The following is an 18,447-nucleotide window of genomic DNA, read 5'->3' as shown; positions in this document are numbered from 1 at the left end:
ACCAGCAGGGCAGGGTGGTGTATGACTGTAACTCTAGTATTTGGGAGGCTAAGAAAGGGAGGTCACAAGTTCGAGGCTAGCCTCAACAACAGGGGGAGGCTCTCAGCAACTTAGCGAGACCCTTTCTCAAAATACCAAAATGAAAAGAGCTGGGGTGTAGCTCAAAGGTAGACTGCCCCTGGGTCCAATCCTTAGTACCAAGAAAATAAAAATAAAGAATCTCCAAAACCCCAAACAAAATAAATTTATAATTTAAAAAAACTTATAACTTATAATTTTATTATTTAACTTGAAAAATTTATTTAAATAAATTAAATAAAAATTAAAAATTAAAAGTTAAATAAAAATTAAATTTATTATTTAATTTTATTATTAACTATGAAAAACAGAAACAAAACAAACATAAAGCGAAAATAACATCAATATTTAAATCACATGCACAGAAGGGGCATGGAAAAAGGGGAGAGGGCACTTAAGGAAAAGAAATGGATAGAAGAAGAGAGCTGAAAGGGCGCGGAGACGCCATCTGCATTTTCTCGGCACATGTCTGTCCAGCTCTACTGCCAACACTCGCGCGGTCCCCTGACTGCAAAATGACGGCAGGGACAAAGGAGGCTGTGTCTGAGGACCAGGGGTCTGACTTGGCACGACCCAGAAGGACATCTTTGCCATTTTGCATCACCAAGGCGGAGGGAGAGAGCCTGGTGCTTGGGGTGGGGGCGAGGGCTGGGAATGAGGAGAGAGAAGAGCGCCGGCCGGAGTGGCATCTCCCGCCCGAGGGGAGCTGCGGTGAATGGCAGCAGCAGCAGCAGCAGCAGCAGCAGCAGCAGCAGCAGCAGCACTTATGGTGCTGGGGACTGGGTCCAGGGGCATTCTACCTCCAAACGACACCTCTAGCCCTGTTTTATTTTTCTTTGGAAACAGGGTCTCACTAGGTTGATGAGAGTCTCACTACTTGTTGAAGCCATCCTGGAACCTGAGATCCTCCTGTCTCAGCCTCCCAAGTACTAGGATTACAAGTGTGCACCACCACACCTAGTTTGATTTAACTACTTTTTTGTGTGTGTGGTGGTACTGGGGTTCCTGAAGCCCTTCTGCCTCTGGGCTACAATCCCAGACCTATTTTATACTTTTTTTCCTTTTTATCTTTCTTTTAAATTTATTTTTATTGGTGCGTTGTAATCATACATCACATTGGAATACAAGACTTGAGAGGATATACAAGCACACATCATCCAATTAGCCCTCATCCAGCCCCCATCCCATTCCCTCTCTCTCCCTCGATCCCATGCTTGTTTGGTGATTAACTTTGATACATTTGTTTATGTACCTCCTGCGTTTTAAAGAGTCTCCATCCTCCCCTATTCCATACCCTCTGATTGGTCACCTTAGTTGCTTCACTATAGGGTCCTTTCTATAGCTCGACCTCTTCCTGTTGCCCCTTTCCTCCTAGTTATTGCTGATTAGGGGAAGCATCTGGTTTTTATTTCCTGTGATATTTCTCTGTGCATGCCGTGTTGCAAATACCGATCCCACTCTTGATGGCCCCAGTTGTGGCCTGGCTACCCGGTGGACTGATCCAGACCTCGCTGGCTCAAGCAGCGGCCTTGCCTCGTGGGAGGCCCTGATTTTGGTCTCACTGGCCCCGACACTGGCCTAACCCCTCAGCTGGCTCCAATCCCGGCCTTGGAGGCCCCAGCACCGGCCTTCCTCACGGCAGGCTCCGTTGCTAGCCGATGGCTCCGGCATCAGCCTAACCCCTCGGCAGGCTCCGATGCAGGCCTCGGAGGCCTCAGTAGCAGCCTTGCTTCATGGAAGGCTCCGATACCGGCCGCTGGCCCCGGCACTGGCCTAACCCCTCGGCAGACTCCAATCCCGGCCTCGGAGGACCCGGCACCGGCCTTGCCTCGCGACAGGCTCCAATGCAGGCTGCTGGCCCCGGCACCGGCCTAACCCCTCAGCAGACTCTGGTCCTGGCCTCAGAGGCCCCAGCACTGGCCTTGCCTCATGGCAGACTCTGATCCCGGCCACGATGGCCCTGGCACTGGCGTGACCGCTCGGCAGGCTCCGATCCTGGCCTCAGAGGCCCCAGCACTGGCCTTGCCTCACAGCAAGCTCCGATCCTGGCCACGCTAGCCCTGGCACCGGCCTGACCCCTTGGCAGGCTCTGATCCCGGCCTTGGAGGCCCCAGCACCGGCCTTGCCTCATGGCAGGCTCCGATCCCAGCCTCGCTGGCCCCAGCACTGACCTGACCCCTTGGCAGGCTCCGATCCCGGCCTCAGAGGCCTCAATAGCGGCCTTGCCTCACAGAAGGCTCCGATGCCAGCCAGTGGCCCGAGCACCGGCCTAACCCCTCAGCAGGCTCTGGTCCTGGCCTCTGATCCTTTTTATCTTTCTGTAGTAGGGATTGAACCCAGGAGCATTCTACTTCTGAGCTACATCCCAAGCCCTTTTTATTTTTTATTTTGAAACAGGGTCTCACTAGGTTGCTGAGAGTCTCCATACTTGCTGAGGCTGTCCTCGAACCTGCGATCCTCCTGCCTCAGCCTCCCAAGTACTGGGATTACAGGCGTGCGCCACCACGCCTGGCCAGTGTTGGTGATATTTTATCTTTCCTCCTCTCCTTGACTTTACCTTTTCTTCTTACCTGGAGAGCATACAATGTGAATGCTTCTACCCAGAAAGAGGAAATGTAAAGGCTGAGCTGAGGCAATATTTCTACTCAACAGGATAAAAGGAAATCGTAGATTGTTAGGATAAAGCCCTACAGCGCCCGGCTCTAGTGATACAGTGCACGGGAAGTGGGCGGAGCCTTGGCTAGAATGTGCGAGAGGCCCGGAGAGCCAGGCGAGAAGTGAGACTGTGGGGAGCCCTGGGCGACCCCGAGGGGCTCAGGCTGGACCCCGCGGAGGCCGGCAGGCCGTAGGAGCAGGGGATCCTCCAGTCCCCTGTGAGACGCAGATGTGGCACCCAGGGAAGAAGCCCAGGGTAGGCTCTGCGGCTGGAAACCAACACGCATGCGCCGGAGCCCTCCCGCATTGCTTAACATTTAGTCTCTAGTTCTCAGTCTCCCTTCCAGATCACTTTCCTGGACACCTGTTTCCCACCAGGAATGTGTGAGCCAGCTATTTCCACACATGTCTTTAAAGGGGAAAGGGAAGAAAGAAGAAAATGTAGAAGCCAAACGTGGCAGTGCACACCTGTAATCTCAGTACCTGGGAGGCTGAGACAGGAGGCTTGCGGGCTTGAGGCCGGCCTCAGGAAGTCAGAGAAATCCTTAGTCTCTTAACAAGACCCTGGTTCAAATTTTTAAAAATAAAATAAAATAAAAGAGGGCTGAGGATGTAGCTCCAAAAGTAGTACAACACCACGCCCCTCGGTATAACCTACAAAGAAAAGGAAAAAAAGGAAAGAAAGGAAGCGGCTGCCACAGAAGGCTGGCTGGCGAGGCGAGGAGAGGCAGAGGCGAGCGCCAGGCCGCCGTCTCCGGAGCTCTAAGTGCTGGCTGAGGAGTTACCACCATGCCCTGTTCAAAGACAGTGTGAGCCGCCAAGAGCGATCTCATCGCTGTAGACTCCCCTTCAGTACTCAGCGGATTCTAAGTATAACTGTTTTGTACTTTAATTACCATAAATATCATAATTAACTCTGGAAAAAATCTTAAGCCACAAAATGGCAGCAGATTGTCTACAGTGCTTCTCTGCAAATACAATTAGGTTGAATGCGTTTTCCCGCCTTCCAAGATGTCTCCCTTCTTTTTATTATCCTGCTGACCTCTGAGGTCTGGCGGTGTTTGTTTGACTCATGAAACAATCAGGCTTTGAAATTTCCCCACCAAGAAACAGAAAGGACGCCATTAAAGAAACACAAGATTATGGGCTCAACATCTGTGCTGAGGACGAGCGAGCTTAAAAATAGCTGTGCTTCAGCTGGGGCGAAGACAGGCCCGCCATCTGGGAACCCGACGGCACAGAGCTTGGGCTGCGCCTCCGCGTGCTCATGCCCTCTCTCCTTAACCCTCTGAGCACCGGCTCCAGGTGGGGTCCTGGAAACGGAGCCTTGCACAAACCTGCAATCCCAGTACTTCAGAGGCCGAGACAGGAGGATCACAGGTTCAAGGCCAGCCTCGGCAACAGTGAGACTCTCGGCAACTTAGCGAGACCCTGTTTCCACAGAAAAATAAAAAGGGCTGAAGATGTAACTCAGGCAGGATGTCCCTGGGTTCAATCCCTAGTACTTAAAAAATAAAAAGAATTTAAAAAAAGAAAGAAAAGGAAAGGAAAGCAAGGCTTTGTCACTCACCTCCTCGCTGGAGATGGCCACAGCTAGAAAGGCATCTCCGGGCCAAGGACCTGCACCCTGCAATCCTCGGGTTCCCTGTCATTAGTAAAGTGGCTAATTCTTATTTACCTCACTGCGGTATTTAGAAAAGTAATCTCCTGTGAAATTATTCTCAGATGATGAAACTCAAATCATTTCTACCCATAAGCTTCCAACTAAGGGGAAAAAAAGAGCGTAGATGCATTTTGATCTGACCGATGGAAAGAAATACCTAGACAGCGTTTCCCGCTATCTCCTATTTCAGCAAAATTATTACTGCTTAACTCACTGATAGCTTTATAGTTGGCAGGAATCAGAGGAAAAAGAAAAAACAAACAAACAGGAACTGATTTGGAAATTCAACCCATGTTTTCTTGCTTATTTTGTAATTATTAGAACATTTGTTTGGTACATGAAGAGAGAGACACACATGAAAATTATATCATACATCTCAAAGTTCTATGTTTGTATCAAGACTCAAAATCAAGCCTCATTCACAGTGAAAAATAAAAATAAATAAAAAGGAGCAGACCCATGAAAGACAGCAAACTGATACTAGTTTGCGTTAGTCTTGGGATAACAACTGATGTCATTATGTGAAACTACTAAGTTCGGTGCCAATTAATATTAGAGAGAACTTCACGATCTTACTTTCAGATCTTGATCTGTGTCCCCAGGTTTAAAATCATAGAAAACACTTACACGTCGTATAATCATTATGGTACGATGTGAAATCCTGTTAACCTCTTCCACGTGGGTTTAGGGAAAACAAAACCAAAAACAACCACATGCTATAATTCTGGATTTTCATTGATGTAACAGGCAGTTTTAAAAAGTCATTCCTTGATATTCTGAGGGCTCGGAGCTAGGACCTCGCCCTGCCTCCTGGAGTCTGAAAAATCAGCGATGATCCAGGCCTTCACATAACCCGTTTTAGGGTCTGCTGTAACCTGCGCAGACTGTCTTGTCTACTTAGATGGGCTCTGGACGCCACAGAATGCGCCACACGATGTGAATTCTGTCTTCTGGGGGAACAATGACAAGGAATAAAAGCCGGTGCAGGTTCCTCGCAGACACATCTCTTTTTCCACTATTTTCCACTCATGTTTGATTGACTGAATCAGCAGATGGGAGCCGAAAGATATGGAAGGCCCACCGTGTAATAATATTATGTCATTAAAATGTAGCTAGTAATTAAGTCAATCAAATGAAATTTAGGTTAAAGAAATTAAAAATGCAACCATTAAATGAATTAAGCTAATCATCCACTCCAGGGAAAGAGGCCTGTTCCTCCAAGCGCACGCTTCACTGTGCCCGCCTGTTCCTCCAAGCGCACGCTTCACTGTGCCCGCGCTGTTGAAAACGGGCTCTGGAAGCAGAAGGCAAGCTCCTGGGGATGGCCTGGAGCAATCCCCTGCAGACACCAAGAGGCGGCTCCATGTTTACTTTTGCTTTTGTTTTTGTGGTGCGGTGCGGGGCGAGAGCTCCACCACTGCGCTCCACCCCAGCAGGCTGCGTGTGAAGGAAGTAGTCCTGTCCTTGGCAGTTCACCTGGAGAGGCGGTTTTGAGCTTAGCACACCTGCCAGGCGGCCCTGGGGCCTCTTCAGGTGACCCTTCCTGGGCTGTGAAGCCCGAGCTCTAGAAACTGCACGGCACGGAGGAACTTGGGCGCAGGCTGAGAAGTGCCAGGGGCTGGCGCCTGTCCTCATTCAAAAAATGTTGGCTGTTTCACCCTGTCCTGGAGCTCTCCAACACACACGCACCTTTTTTCTTTTCTTTCTTGGTGCTGGGGATTGAACCCAGGAGCATTCTATCTCCAAGCCACACTCCCCGCCTTTTTCAAGTTTTATTTTGAAGCTGGGTCTTGCTACGTTGCTGCTGCGGCTGTGCTCAAACCGTGATCTTCCTGTCTCAGCCTCCCAAGTACTAGTATTACAGGAGTGCACCACCACGCCTGACCCTTTTCCCTTCTTAAACGATCTTAATCAAGTTAATTCCTCTCCTTAGGGGCAGAAGGGCCAGACACCAAAGTTTAAGGACAAAGGAATCCCAATCTGTGGTAGAAGCCGAGTAACCCAGTCCCCTCCAGAATGTGAATCCACAGAGGACAGCAAGCGGCCCCCGCCCCCGCCCCTGCTGCAGGCACAGGCCACTGCGCCTAGGAAGAGGCCGAGCTCCACGCTGAGCACTTCTCCTGAGACCTGCGTCCACTGCCTTCCTCCATACGCTCATATTTATTTATTTTTAGCATTTACTGGGTATACACATAAATCACTGATTCGTTTGTGAAAGTCCACAACTTAGTGGACTGGGCCTGCTGGATGTCATACTTTTTTTTTTTTTTTAAGATAAACTGCATTTAATCTAAAATTTATGTAATTTAGTGATGCCCTTCAACAAACCACAACCTGTTTCTTCGTGAGTAAATATTTAAACCAGCTCGCTGGCTTTAAATGTCTGAAAGAGACTGGAGATAAAAGCCAAGGAATTTAGATTTACTGGGACCTGGCAAATAGCAGCCACTGCAGTTCTCAGAGGACCCCATCAAGCCTGGAGCCCGGGCCTCCCAGGTCTCAGGAGAGCCGGACCCTCCACAGGGACCCAGAGTCAGGGAGTGCTGTAAAATTAACTTCTCTTTTTTTCTGCTGGTAACAAAGTTAATGACTTACAAATATTTGGCAGTTTTATACTGGGAGAAAGGAACTGATGTAGAGCATATGAGTTTAAGGGAAAAAAATATATATGTGTTTCTTGGGGATTGAACCCAGGGGTGTTCTACCTCTGAGCTATATCCTGAGCCCTTTTTTTTATTTAAAAAAAGAAAAAAGACCTCACTAAGTTGGCCTCCAATCTGTAATCTTCCTATCCCAGCCTCTCAAGCACTGACATTACAGGTATATGCCTCCAGGCCTGGCTGAATTCAGAAACCTCTAAGTTAATGTTCTAGTCCACATGGTGGTGCATGCCTGCTATCCCAGCTACGGAGGAAGTGGAGGCAGGAGGATCCAACGTTAGAGGCCAGCCTCAGCAACCTGGACCCTGCTTCAACATAAAAAATAAAAAGGAGTGGGAATGTGGTTCAGTGCCAGAGCACTCCTGGGCTCAACCCCAGGACTGCAAAGAGAAAAACAGATCTGATTTCTGCAACTTTGATGAAACTAAAGCTAAGGAAAGACATTTGGAAGACTCGTGGACAGTCAGAGGAAGGAATCTCCAGGAGGGCGCGGTGGCTCCTGACAGCCTCTGCCCTCAACGCCTCAGCAGGCGGGTAACAGATTTCAGAAAAAAACCCACAAAACCTCTTGACCACGATAAGCAAATAAGCTTAAGAGAAGCATAATCATCGTTTATGACAACCGTCCTGAGATGATTCGCGATGCCTTTCTTTCCTCCGTTTCTCTCTCTCGCCTTCCTTCCTCCCTTTAGGCACTGAAACCTGAAGCCACAGACATTCCACCTCCAAGATACACCCCAGCCTTTATTTATGATCCTGGGGGTTGAATCCTGGGGTACTCGGCCTCTTTCTTTTTGTCAGTATTATATGATTGTGTTGTTTTATAAAAAAGAATTTTCAGGAGCAGGAAAGGTTGCTTATGCAGAAACCTAGTCAACTCAGCTGACACTCAGAACTCCACCAGGTCCCCGGCTGGGTCCCAGCAGGACAGGTCTCTGTTGAGATAACACACCCTCAAAGCGCTCCCCAAGCAGCCCACCAAATACCAAACACCAAACCAGCAGCCCTGGAGGAGGGACTCCAGACCCGGCACAGCCTGAGGGGGCAGAGCCCTGAGCCCAACGGGAACTGACGTGAACAGCAACCCACATCCAACAAGAATCCTGCCGCAGGCAGAGCAGAGAGCTGCCCCTTCTGATGACCCGCCCCTGAGGTCTTCTCTGGTGCCACTCAGTAGGATAATTACATAATTCTGGACCCCCCCCTCCAAAAAAAAGGGTGGGTGGGGAGAATGACCAAATCACCCATGTGGAAGCTTTTTACTTTTTTTTTCTGGTGGGGCTGGCATCCTAGGCGAGTGTTGTACCACTAGGCTGTCCCCCCAACTGAAGTCTAAGAAAGCTATTGCAAGCTGGCTGTGGTGGCACAACACACAATCCTAGGACTTGGGAGGCTGAGACACAAAGATGACAGGTGTGAGGCCAGCCTTTGCAATTTAGTGAGGTCCTCCGCAACTTAGTGAGACCCTGTTTCAAAATAAAAAATAAAATAAGGCTGAGAGTGTAGCCCTGAAGTAGGATGCTCCTGGGTTCAGTCCCTAGTACAACAAAGAGAAAAAAATAAATGGCCAAGGTTGGTGGCCCACGCACATAATCTCAGTATTTGGGAGGCAGAGACAGGAGAAAATCATGTTGGAGGCCAGCCTCAGCAATCTAGCTAGATCTTGTTTCAGAATTAAACTAACTAAATAAATAAATACAGGGTCCAAGGGCAGATGGCTGTGCAGTCTGTCTCCACAAGCCTGGCTGTTGTGTCTCATCTTCCCTACCCTGAAAGATCGTTCAGCAGAAAGAGGTACATTTTCCAGACTTCTTGATAAGAGGCCCCCTTTCTACTGCAGTAGACACCTGTCTGCATGTGTAGCAGGGCTCCTGCGTTTGTGGGACGGGCCCTGGCAAGGTTCCTAAGCAGCGTCCCCGCCAGCGATCCCCTGGCTGTGGGAAAAGTAAAATGCTAGGTAGAAAGAAGATTAGTTGAGAAGGAAAGGGAAAATACAGTTTTAAAATCCAGAAACTTCATAATCCTTAACTTCACCTTACAGGGTCTGCTCTTTCTTAGACGAAAGCCCTCCGTGGGCCACACTTTTAATTTTAACAGCCTATATGGCTTGTCCTTTTCTTAGCTCCTCAACAGGCCAGGCCTACACTCTTAATCATAACGGCCTCCCTTCACACTGGGTTCCTGGGATGCTTGGCAAACAAACAAGCAAATAAAAATCCCAAAGAAAGTCTCACATTTGTCAAGCCCAGACATCACCCAGCACCCCAAAGAAACGGCAAGAATCTGAGGAGTCAAGGAAAGAAGACCAGCCATCCCAGGTTACCCCATCCCTGCCACGTGCCCCTAACACCCCCTCTCAGGGTCCCTGTGAATTATAGAAAGATGACAAAGACCCCAAGGGCCTCTCATACCCTCCAGGTGGACCACGTTCTCCCTTGAATGTGTATCTCCACTTTTCCTGAGTGAAACCTCTGTCTTTGTCTCTGACTGGGACATGCTAAATTTTTTTTGACACAGAAGCCAAGGACCCCAAGGTCTTCAGTTTCCATCCCCGAGCCTGGGAAAGCCTCAGGATGCCCCACGAAGGAGCGTGTTTGCCCTTGACATCCGGACGACCCAGAGTCGCAGGCTGAAGACCACAGACTACTTCAGAACCCTCAGTGAACTCAACTCTCCATCGGTACATTTTGGCTTTGTAAAACTATAATGTGGAGGCTCCAGGAAACATTCTGGAAAAAACGGGCCATTCAGTATTAGCAAGTTCATTGGGAAAACTGCTGCGGAGACAAAAAAGCCATATGCACAGTTAATGAAAATCGCGGGCCGCTTCCAGCCAGCGTAAAAGCCTTGGGAATTACATCTGCCCTTCTGCACCCCGCTGGATGGCTGTTTTCTCTGGTCAGACTCAGCCAGGGTTCGAGTCCCCAGAGACAGTGAGCAGCAGCTGCTGGAGGCACCGGGATCCGGCTTCGGGACCTGGGTCAGCTGGCAGAAGCGTTCAGGAAAAAGCCCAGGGAGTCCCCGAAGGGAGCCGGCTGCCTCTCCCTCCTGCCTCTCTGCTTTTTTTTTAAAATTTAATTAATTAATTTTTTTCTTGTGGTACTGGGCTTTGAACCTACGGGTATTTTACCTCTGAGCTACGCCCTCAGTCCTTTATATTGTTTGGAACAGGTCTTGCTAAGTTGCGGAGGCTGGCTTTGAACCTGTGATCCTCCTGTCTCAGCTTCCCAAGTACTGAGTTCAAGACTCCCACTTTAGATCATTTTCATTTAATTTTGTTATGTTTTGTTTGTGTGGTTTTTGGTACTAGGAATCAAACTCAGGGTTAGCTCCAAGCTATATCCTCAGTTCTTTTATTTATTTTTTTTTATTTTGAAACAGGGTCTTGCTAAGTTGCCAAGGCTGGCCTCAAACCTGCAATGCTTCTGTCTCGGCCTCCCAAGCCTTGGGATTACAGATACGTGCCACCGTGACTAGTTGTTTTTGTTTTCTTCAAGAGAGGTGTCTTCCAGGCAGTCTTACTATCAAAGATCTGAGCACTGAGTGTCAAGAGATAAAAAGCAGTACATTTGGCCCTGCACACAGACTTGTGGGCGTCCGTCTACAAACCACTGCAAGGCCTCTTTTACCTGCACAGGTGAGTAGCTGCGTGTGAGAGAGAAAGCCTTAAAAGAGCCCAAAGCCGCTATGACGTGCCATGTAATAAAGCCTTTGACATAATACTAACAAATAATATGTGAGAAGGTTTATCCCAACTTTAATACAGGGGGTTGAAACCTAGGCTTCATCTCTGCTACGCACCTGCTCTACTACTGAGCTACCCGCCCCCCAGTCCTTATATCTACATTCAAAAAATTAGCATAAATATAAAAAAGAGTGGGACAAAAATGTCAAAATAGAAAAAAGTGTGGGGAAAATCTCGAAATTCTGAATTTTGTTTGTTGTAGTTTGTAATGCTGAAAATGTTTTGTTAGGGGACAAGTGGTGGTTTCCTACTCTTTCCTATTTTTTTTGGTGGTACTGGGGTGGAACCCAGAGGCTTTCTACCTCCGGGCTACACTCCCAGACCTTTTTTATATTTTATTTGGAAACAGGGTCTCACTAAGTTGCTGAAAATCTCACTAAGTAGTTGAGGCTGGCTTCGAACCTGTGCGATCCTCCTGTCTCAGCCTCCCAAGCGCGAGGATTACAAGCGTGTGCCACCATGCCCAGCTCTTATTAAACTTTAAAAATTATCTTTAGTGAGCAAGTGTTACTTTTACTTTTTTATTTTTCATTTTTTTGCGGGTCTGGAGATGGAACCCAGGGGAGTTCTACCTCCGAGCTACAACCCCTGCCCTATTTTTTTATTCTTTATTTTGAAACCAGGTCTCGCTGAGTTACAGAGGGCCTCACTAAGTAGCTGAGGCTGTCCACGAACCGCGATCCTCCTGTCTCAGCCTCCCGAATGCTGGGATTACAAGCATGCGCCACCACGCCCGGCTAGCAAGTGTTACTTTTAAAGGTTCTTCTAGTGCTTCCTTTGGCAGAACATATACTAAAATTGGAACAATATGGAGAAGATTAGCGTCACCCCTGTGCAAGGATGACACGCAGATTCATGAAGCATTCTATATTTAAAAAAAAAAAGATTCTTTTAAAAGTTCACTTTGAGCTAGGCGTGGTGGTGCACACTTGTAATCCCAGTGCCTGGGAGGCTGAGACAGGAGGCTCGTGCAGGTTCTCAGCAACTTAGTGAGACCCTGTTCCCAAATAAAACACATAAAAGGTGTAGGAGTGTATCCCGAAGGTAGAAATTCCCTGGGTTCTGGGTTCTATTCCCAGTACTACCAAAAAAAAAAAAGTTTACTTTGAAACGATTTGTATTTGTTATATACAAAGACATTCTCAATTTTCTTGGAAAAATAACCATCTCTGGATTAGTAATGTGATCTATTACCCACTGGTACAAGGACCCGCTCTCGGGGCTGATGCCCTGGTTTCATCTTGAGGGGACGCACCTGCTCTGAGCGGGGAGCCTGGAAAATCCCTGCCCCTGCCTTTCCCTCGCCCAGGCCCTGAGTTACCTGGCAGCCAGCTCTCTGGAAGGGGGCCTGTCTTTCAAAGCCCCAGGAACAAAGCAAACATGAGACTAAACACAGGCCCACGGTGCTGGGCTCTGGGGAACACCCCTCTGAGGCCCCCAAACCTCTCCTTCCAGCCATGGTATTCACGAGAACCGAGTGAACACTGATCAGAGAGAGAATCTGCATTTCCCATCAGACCCGCGACAGTGTGGGCAGACCCAGGTCTAAGATTTCTTCTGTGTTTTTCTTCATTTCTTCTGAATGTTCTAATTGAGCAGATGGTTATTAGGAAAAGGAGATGACATAAGTGAAAAGTATACAGCTACAGTCTCTATCTAAAGTGCCCTTTACTGCACAATTACTTCAAACAGAAAAAGAAACCTTGATACTTTCGAACTCTAAACTGAAAAATACTGGCCGGGCGTGGTGACACACGCTTGGAATCCCAGCATTCGGAGGCAGCGACCGGAGGATCGCGGTTCGCGGACAGCCTCAGCTATTCAGCAGGGCCCTTCACAACTCAGTGAGACCCTGTTTCAAAAATAAAGAAGACGAAAACATAAGGCTGAGGATGTAGCTCGGAGGTAAAATGCCCCTGGGTTCCAGCCCCAATACTGCAATAAACCAACAAACTGGGAAATACTGATTCTTATTTTACACATCTAATCTCTGCATGATGGTTTAGATGAACTTTCTCAACAAAAGGGGGTCTAAGCATGTTAATTGGCAAAAGGATATGTCTTTTTTTTTGGTACTGGGGATTGAACCCAGGGTGGGCTCTAACCTCTGAGCTACACTCCAGTCCTTTTAACTTTTTTATTTTCAAACAGCATCTCACTAAGTTGCTGAAAGTTCTTGCTAAATTGCTTGTAATCCCCGCGCTTGGGAGGCAGAGACAGGAGGATCGCGCAGGTTTGAAGCCAGCCGCGCGCGCTGGCTTAGGAGACCCTGTTTCCAAATAAAAATGTAAAAATAGGTCTGGGAGTGTAGCCCGCAGGTAGAAGGGCTTCCAGGAACCCCAGTACCACTAAAAAAAAAAAAATGATGAATTCAATGATCAGGTGGTGTGAACTGGGATCCCACCCGACGGCGCATGCTCGTGGGCAGGGGAGTCACACGGGGAGCTCCCCGGAAAGGCAGACACCGCCACAGGATGGTGGCCCTGGAATTCATGGGCCCAGCAGGAAGGCCTTTCTCCTCAGGTCTGGCCTTGCCTGCTCCTGTGATGAGAGATAAGACTTGAGCACAAAACAAGCAACACATCCGTCTCTCTGCGGACACTTCAACTCCATGGACACGTCTGCAGACGGAGGCACAGGGAGGAGGGGCTTCATGTCCTGTTAGGAGCCCCAGGAGAGAGGCTCACTGCGCGCCCCCGGAGAGAGGCTTGGCTCCCTTCACCCACCCAAGAAAGGTTCACAGACACTCTTTAAAGGCCCGTGGCCTCTGCTCACTCACAGTGCGGTTCGTAGGGAGGAGGCGGGTCTCCACAAGGCACACACTCCATGTCTTGAAAGCCAACGAGTTTAGTCTTCCTGTAAAATCTAGAAGAGAAAGGAAAGGCATCCCCATTAGCTCTGCTGTAGGCTGTGTGTGCAGCAAACTAGCCTTACGTGGTAAGTTACTGCAGTCTCCAGGATCAGTTTTGTTGTTTAGAAAAAAAGGCATGCCAAGACTTAAATACGATAGCATCTTAGAAGACAGGCATGGTGGTGCACACTTGGAATACCAGTACTTGGGAGGCTGAGACAGGAGGATCACAGGTTCAAGGCCAGCCTCAGCTACTTAGAGAGGCCCTCCACAACTTAGTGAGACCCTGTTTTAAAATAAAGAATAAAAATTAGGGCTGGAGATGTAGCTCAGAGGTAGAATGCCCCTGGGTTAAATTCCCAGAACCACTAACGATAATAATAATAAAATAATAATAATAATAACAACAACAACAACAGTAATAATAGCAGCATCTTAGAGGAGCACATCCCAGGGAGAGCCTTTCTGGGCAGGCAGTCAGCACTTCAGAACTCTCAAGTCCAAGCAGGTGTGGTGGCATATGTCGGCAATCCCAATTGGGAGGTTGGGATAGGAGGAATTCAGTTTGAAGGCGCTCAACAACATAGTAAAATCCCATCTTGCCGGGCGTGGTGGCGCACGCTTGTAATCCCCGCGCTTGGGAGGCAGAGACAGGAGGATCGCGCAGGTTCGAAGCCAGCCGCACGTGCTGGCTTAGGAGACCCTGTTTCCAAATAAAAATGCAAAAATAGGTCTGGGAGTGTAGCCCGGAGGTAGAAGGGCTTCCAGGAACCCAGTACCACCACAAAAAAAAAAAAAAAAAAAAAAAAAAAAAAAAAAAAAAAAAAATCCCATCTCAAAATAAAAACATAAGAAGGGCTGGGGTGAAGCTCAGAGGTAGAACGCCCCTGCTTCAATCCCCAGCTACACACACACACACACACACACACACCCCTAGTTCCAAGCCGGGCATAGTGGTATACACCTGGAATCCCAGCATTTGGGAGGCTAAAGCAGGAGGAGCACAGGTTTAAGTCCAGCCTCACTAATAAGAACATTAATAAGTACTAAGAAAGACCCTCGGCAACTCAGTGAGACTCTCCTTCAAAATAAAAAGTAAGAAGGGCTGGGGTGTAGCTTGGAGGTAGAATGCTCCTGAGTTTAACCCCCAGTACCAAAAAAAAAAAAGATCAGAAGGATAATATACTAAATAATTAATAGAGGCTATTTCTGGGTGGTGGAAATTCAAGTGATTTTCCTTTTTTTAGATATATAACCTCCAGCTTTTCTATGACAAAAACAGCAATATGAGCAGGCATGGTGGTGCACACACCTGGAATCCTAGCACTTGGGAGGCGGAGACAGAAGGATCGTAGGTTCAAGATCAGCCTCAGCAATGCAGTGAGACTCAGCAACCTAGTGAGACCCTATTTAAAAAAATTAAAAAGGGCTGGGGGTGTGGCTGAGAGGTAGAATGCTCCCGAGTTATTTAAATTCCCATAACACACACACACACACACACACACACACACACAGTCTGACATAGAGACTAACTTACGAATCAGGTCTACAATAATTATTACAATATTATTACAATAATAATAATTGCCAAATGCAATTATTTTATGAAACTAGATAATGTAATAGCAAATCTGCATAATTTATGGGATGGTAGAAGTAAAATCTGGAGCTAGATGAGTGACCTCAAATGCCCAGATACATCAATAATACTCAAGCTTTCATTTTCATTTGACTATAAAAATGTCTGTAAATTACATTTAGTACAAAAATTTCCTATCATTTTTTTTTTTTTTGGGTACTGGGGTTCCTGGAAGCCCTTCTACCTCCGGGCTACACTCCTAGACCTATTTTATACTTTTTTATTTGGAAACGGGGTCTCTTACGCCAGCGAGGCTGGCTTCGAACCTGCACGATCCTCCTGTCTCCGCCTCCCAAGCGCGGGGATTACAAGCGTGCGCCACCACGCCCGGCCCTATCAAATTTTAATTTAAAAAACTATTCAATGTGAATCCCAGCATTTGGAAAGCTGAGACCGGAGGATCGCGGTTCACGGACAGCCTCAGCTACTTAGTGAGGCCCTCCGCAATTTAGTGAGACCCTGTTTCAAAATAAAGAATATAATAGAGGGCAGAGGGTGTAGCTTGTTGGTTGAATGCGCCTGGGTTTCATCCCCAGACCCACACACACAAAAAAAAAAAACCCAAAAAACAACTATTCACTGTGGAATTTACAAACGTGAAGGACTCACACTGCCTGCTTTCCAGCATATTTCAAAGGTACAATAATCAAAACAGTGTGGCACTGGCATAAAGACAGAAAAACAGACCGATGGAACAGGAGAGCCCAGGAGGACGCCTTGCTTCTGTGGCCTTCTGACAAGGAGGCCGAGGCCACTCTGTGGGGACATGGCGGTCTCATCAAAAGAAGGTGCTGGGGAAATACCCACGCGCAAAGGAATGAGTGTGGGCTCTGATCTTACGCCATGTACAGGAGTGAACTACAAAACTACAAGGTTCCACGAAGACAACAGAGGAAGTGTGCTGCCGCACCGGGCAGTGATGTGAAGGATTCGCCACTGAAAGCACAGGGAAGGATAGCAAACGCTGACAGGCGAGACGCCATCAAACCTACAACTTTCAATCAAAGACCTATCAGCAGAGTGAAAAGACCTGTGCAATGGGAGGAAATAGGTGCAAATAGTGTGTCTGATAAAGGGTAATATCCCAAATACACAAAGAACCGTACAAACCACCACCAACAATCAAGGAACCTGATTTTAGAAGCAGGGGACTGGAGTGGGCGTTCCTGCAGAGGCGCGCGCAGGGCCAGTAAGCACGTGTAAGACGCGGACCCTCACCCGCGGGGCTGCGGCCCCACCCTGCCACTCATCACGACCCACACGCCGCGATGGGGACACCCCAACACCCCAGCCGTGGGAACAGCACCAGACAGGGTGGAGAAACTGCGTCCTGGGGTCGCTGCTGGGACTGTGAGTCGGTGCAGCCAGGTGGACAGCATCATGGCAGCTGCTCAAAATAGTACAAAGGACGAGTATGCAACCCAGGGGTCGCTCCGAGCACAGGCTCAAAGCAGGGTCTTAAAGACATATCTGCACGCCTAGATTCACTGCGGCGTTACTCACAACAGCCAAGAAGTGGGAGCCAATCAAATGTCCACTGACAGAAATGGATAGCGCAAATATGGTAAATGATTCGATGGAATATTAGTAGGCCCTAAAAAGGAAGTTAATCCGATCACGTGCAATGATAAGAAGAGACCTTGAGGACAGTATGCTTAAGTGAATGAGCCAGTCACAGACAGACATGATACGATTCCCTTTGGAGGAGGAATTTAGAATGTTAAGTTCGCAGAAACAGACGGTAAAAGGCTGATTACCAGGCAGGGAAGGGCAGGAAGGGAAAAGACTTAGCAGCGGGACAGAGTTGCAGTTTGAGAAGTTGAGAGAATTTAGAGCCTGGCTTCACAACAACATAAATATACTTAACATGCTGAAGTATACACAACACAATGCGAGATGGCAGACTTTAAGTATTTCTCACCACAGTAGAAAAGTGAACATAAAATAAAAATGACATAAAAGGGAACGTCATGTTTTCATATATGAAGTTAATACTGTGTGTGGGGAGGGGGCGGGAGCAGGGCAGAACGCGCAGTGAGTGCTGTGTGCACGTGTTTTTATCACTCTGAGCCTCTCACTAGGAGGTACAGTTATAATGGACCAATAACAAAATTGCAAAAACCATTAGATCACATTTATTTATTTATTTATTTATTTATTTATTTATTTATTTATTTATTGCAGTACTGAGGTTGGAACCCAGGGGCATAGGTCTAACTCCAAGCTACACCCCCCAGACCAATTTTTTATTCTTTATTTTGAAACAGGGTCTCACTGAGTTGCGGAGGCCTCACTAAGTAGCTGAGGCTGGCCGCGAACCGTGATCCTCCTGTCTCAGCCTCCCGAATGCGGGATTACAAGCGTGTGCCACCACGCCCGGCTACTTTTATTGTTAAAAAAATGATTTTCTTTTTGGTACCGAGGATCTAACTCAGGGACAGTCAGCCTCCGACCTACACCCCCAGCCCTTTTTATAAATTTTGAAACAGTCTTGCTAAGTTACTGAGCATCCTGATAGGTTGCTGGGGCTGGCCTCAACCCTGTGGTCCTCCTATCTCGGCCTCCCAACTACTGGGATCATAGATGTGCGCCACCCCACCTGGCAAGATGTATTTTTGGATACACATTACAACACATGCAGATGAATATTTTTTGTTCTTTCATTCAGGAAATCTACCCAATGACAAGTTGATTAAATTAAATACTGATGAAAGTCTAAAATAGCTTTTTATACAGAAAAACTCATTACAGGTAAAAAGTAAAGTGCAAAAAGTAGCATATAACAATATCAACAGCAAATACTGAGGATACAGAAATATGTTCTTTACTTAAAGCTTCAAATGTAGACAATGTTTAACTTTGTTAAATAATGTGTCCACCTTGCAGTGGGTCAGTGGTCAGGCCTGTGCTTCCCCAATCATCAAGCAGAGCCCATTTGCACACAGTTTTCAAAGCCCCTCAGCAGCCTGAGGACCGACACCATGAGGCTGGGCAGCAGGCCCGCTGGGACTCCAGCTGGAAGGGAGTGGAGGGCACCGGCCGGGGCCCCAAGAGCTCGGCCACCAGCGGCCCCAGGGGAGACGGACACGTTAAGCAAAGGGCCGAGGCTCCTAGGCCAACTCCAAGGGTCTTTAAATGCAACAAAATTTTCAAAGC

At 47.7% G+C, this 18,447-nt stretch overlaps 1 protein-coding gene across 1 annotated transcript in view; it reads right to left on the bottom strand.

Moving 5' to 3' along the window:
• The window catches only part of TNFRSF19 (TNF receptor superfamily member 19), a gene marked incomplete at both ends in the record, with an annotated part of 62,421 nt that overhangs the window by 21,086 nt on the left and 22,888 nt on the right, over positions 1–18,447 (bottom strand). The window contains one exon of the mRNA XM_080689424.1: positions 13,577–13,666. Coding sequence (XP_080545550.1) covers positions 13,577–13,666 — 90 coding nt within the window. The remainder of the gene's footprint in view (positions 1–13,576; positions 13,667–18,447) is intronic.

The sequence above is a fragment of the Muscardinus avellanarius genome (genome assembly GCF_963383645.1).
Source record: "Muscardinus avellanarius genome assembly, chromosome: 2".
Taxonomy (NCBI): domain Eukaryota; kingdom Metazoa; phylum Chordata; class Mammalia; order Rodentia; family Gliridae; genus Muscardinus; species Muscardinus avellanarius.
This window is presented reverse-complemented; position numbering and strand designations above follow the sequence as displayed.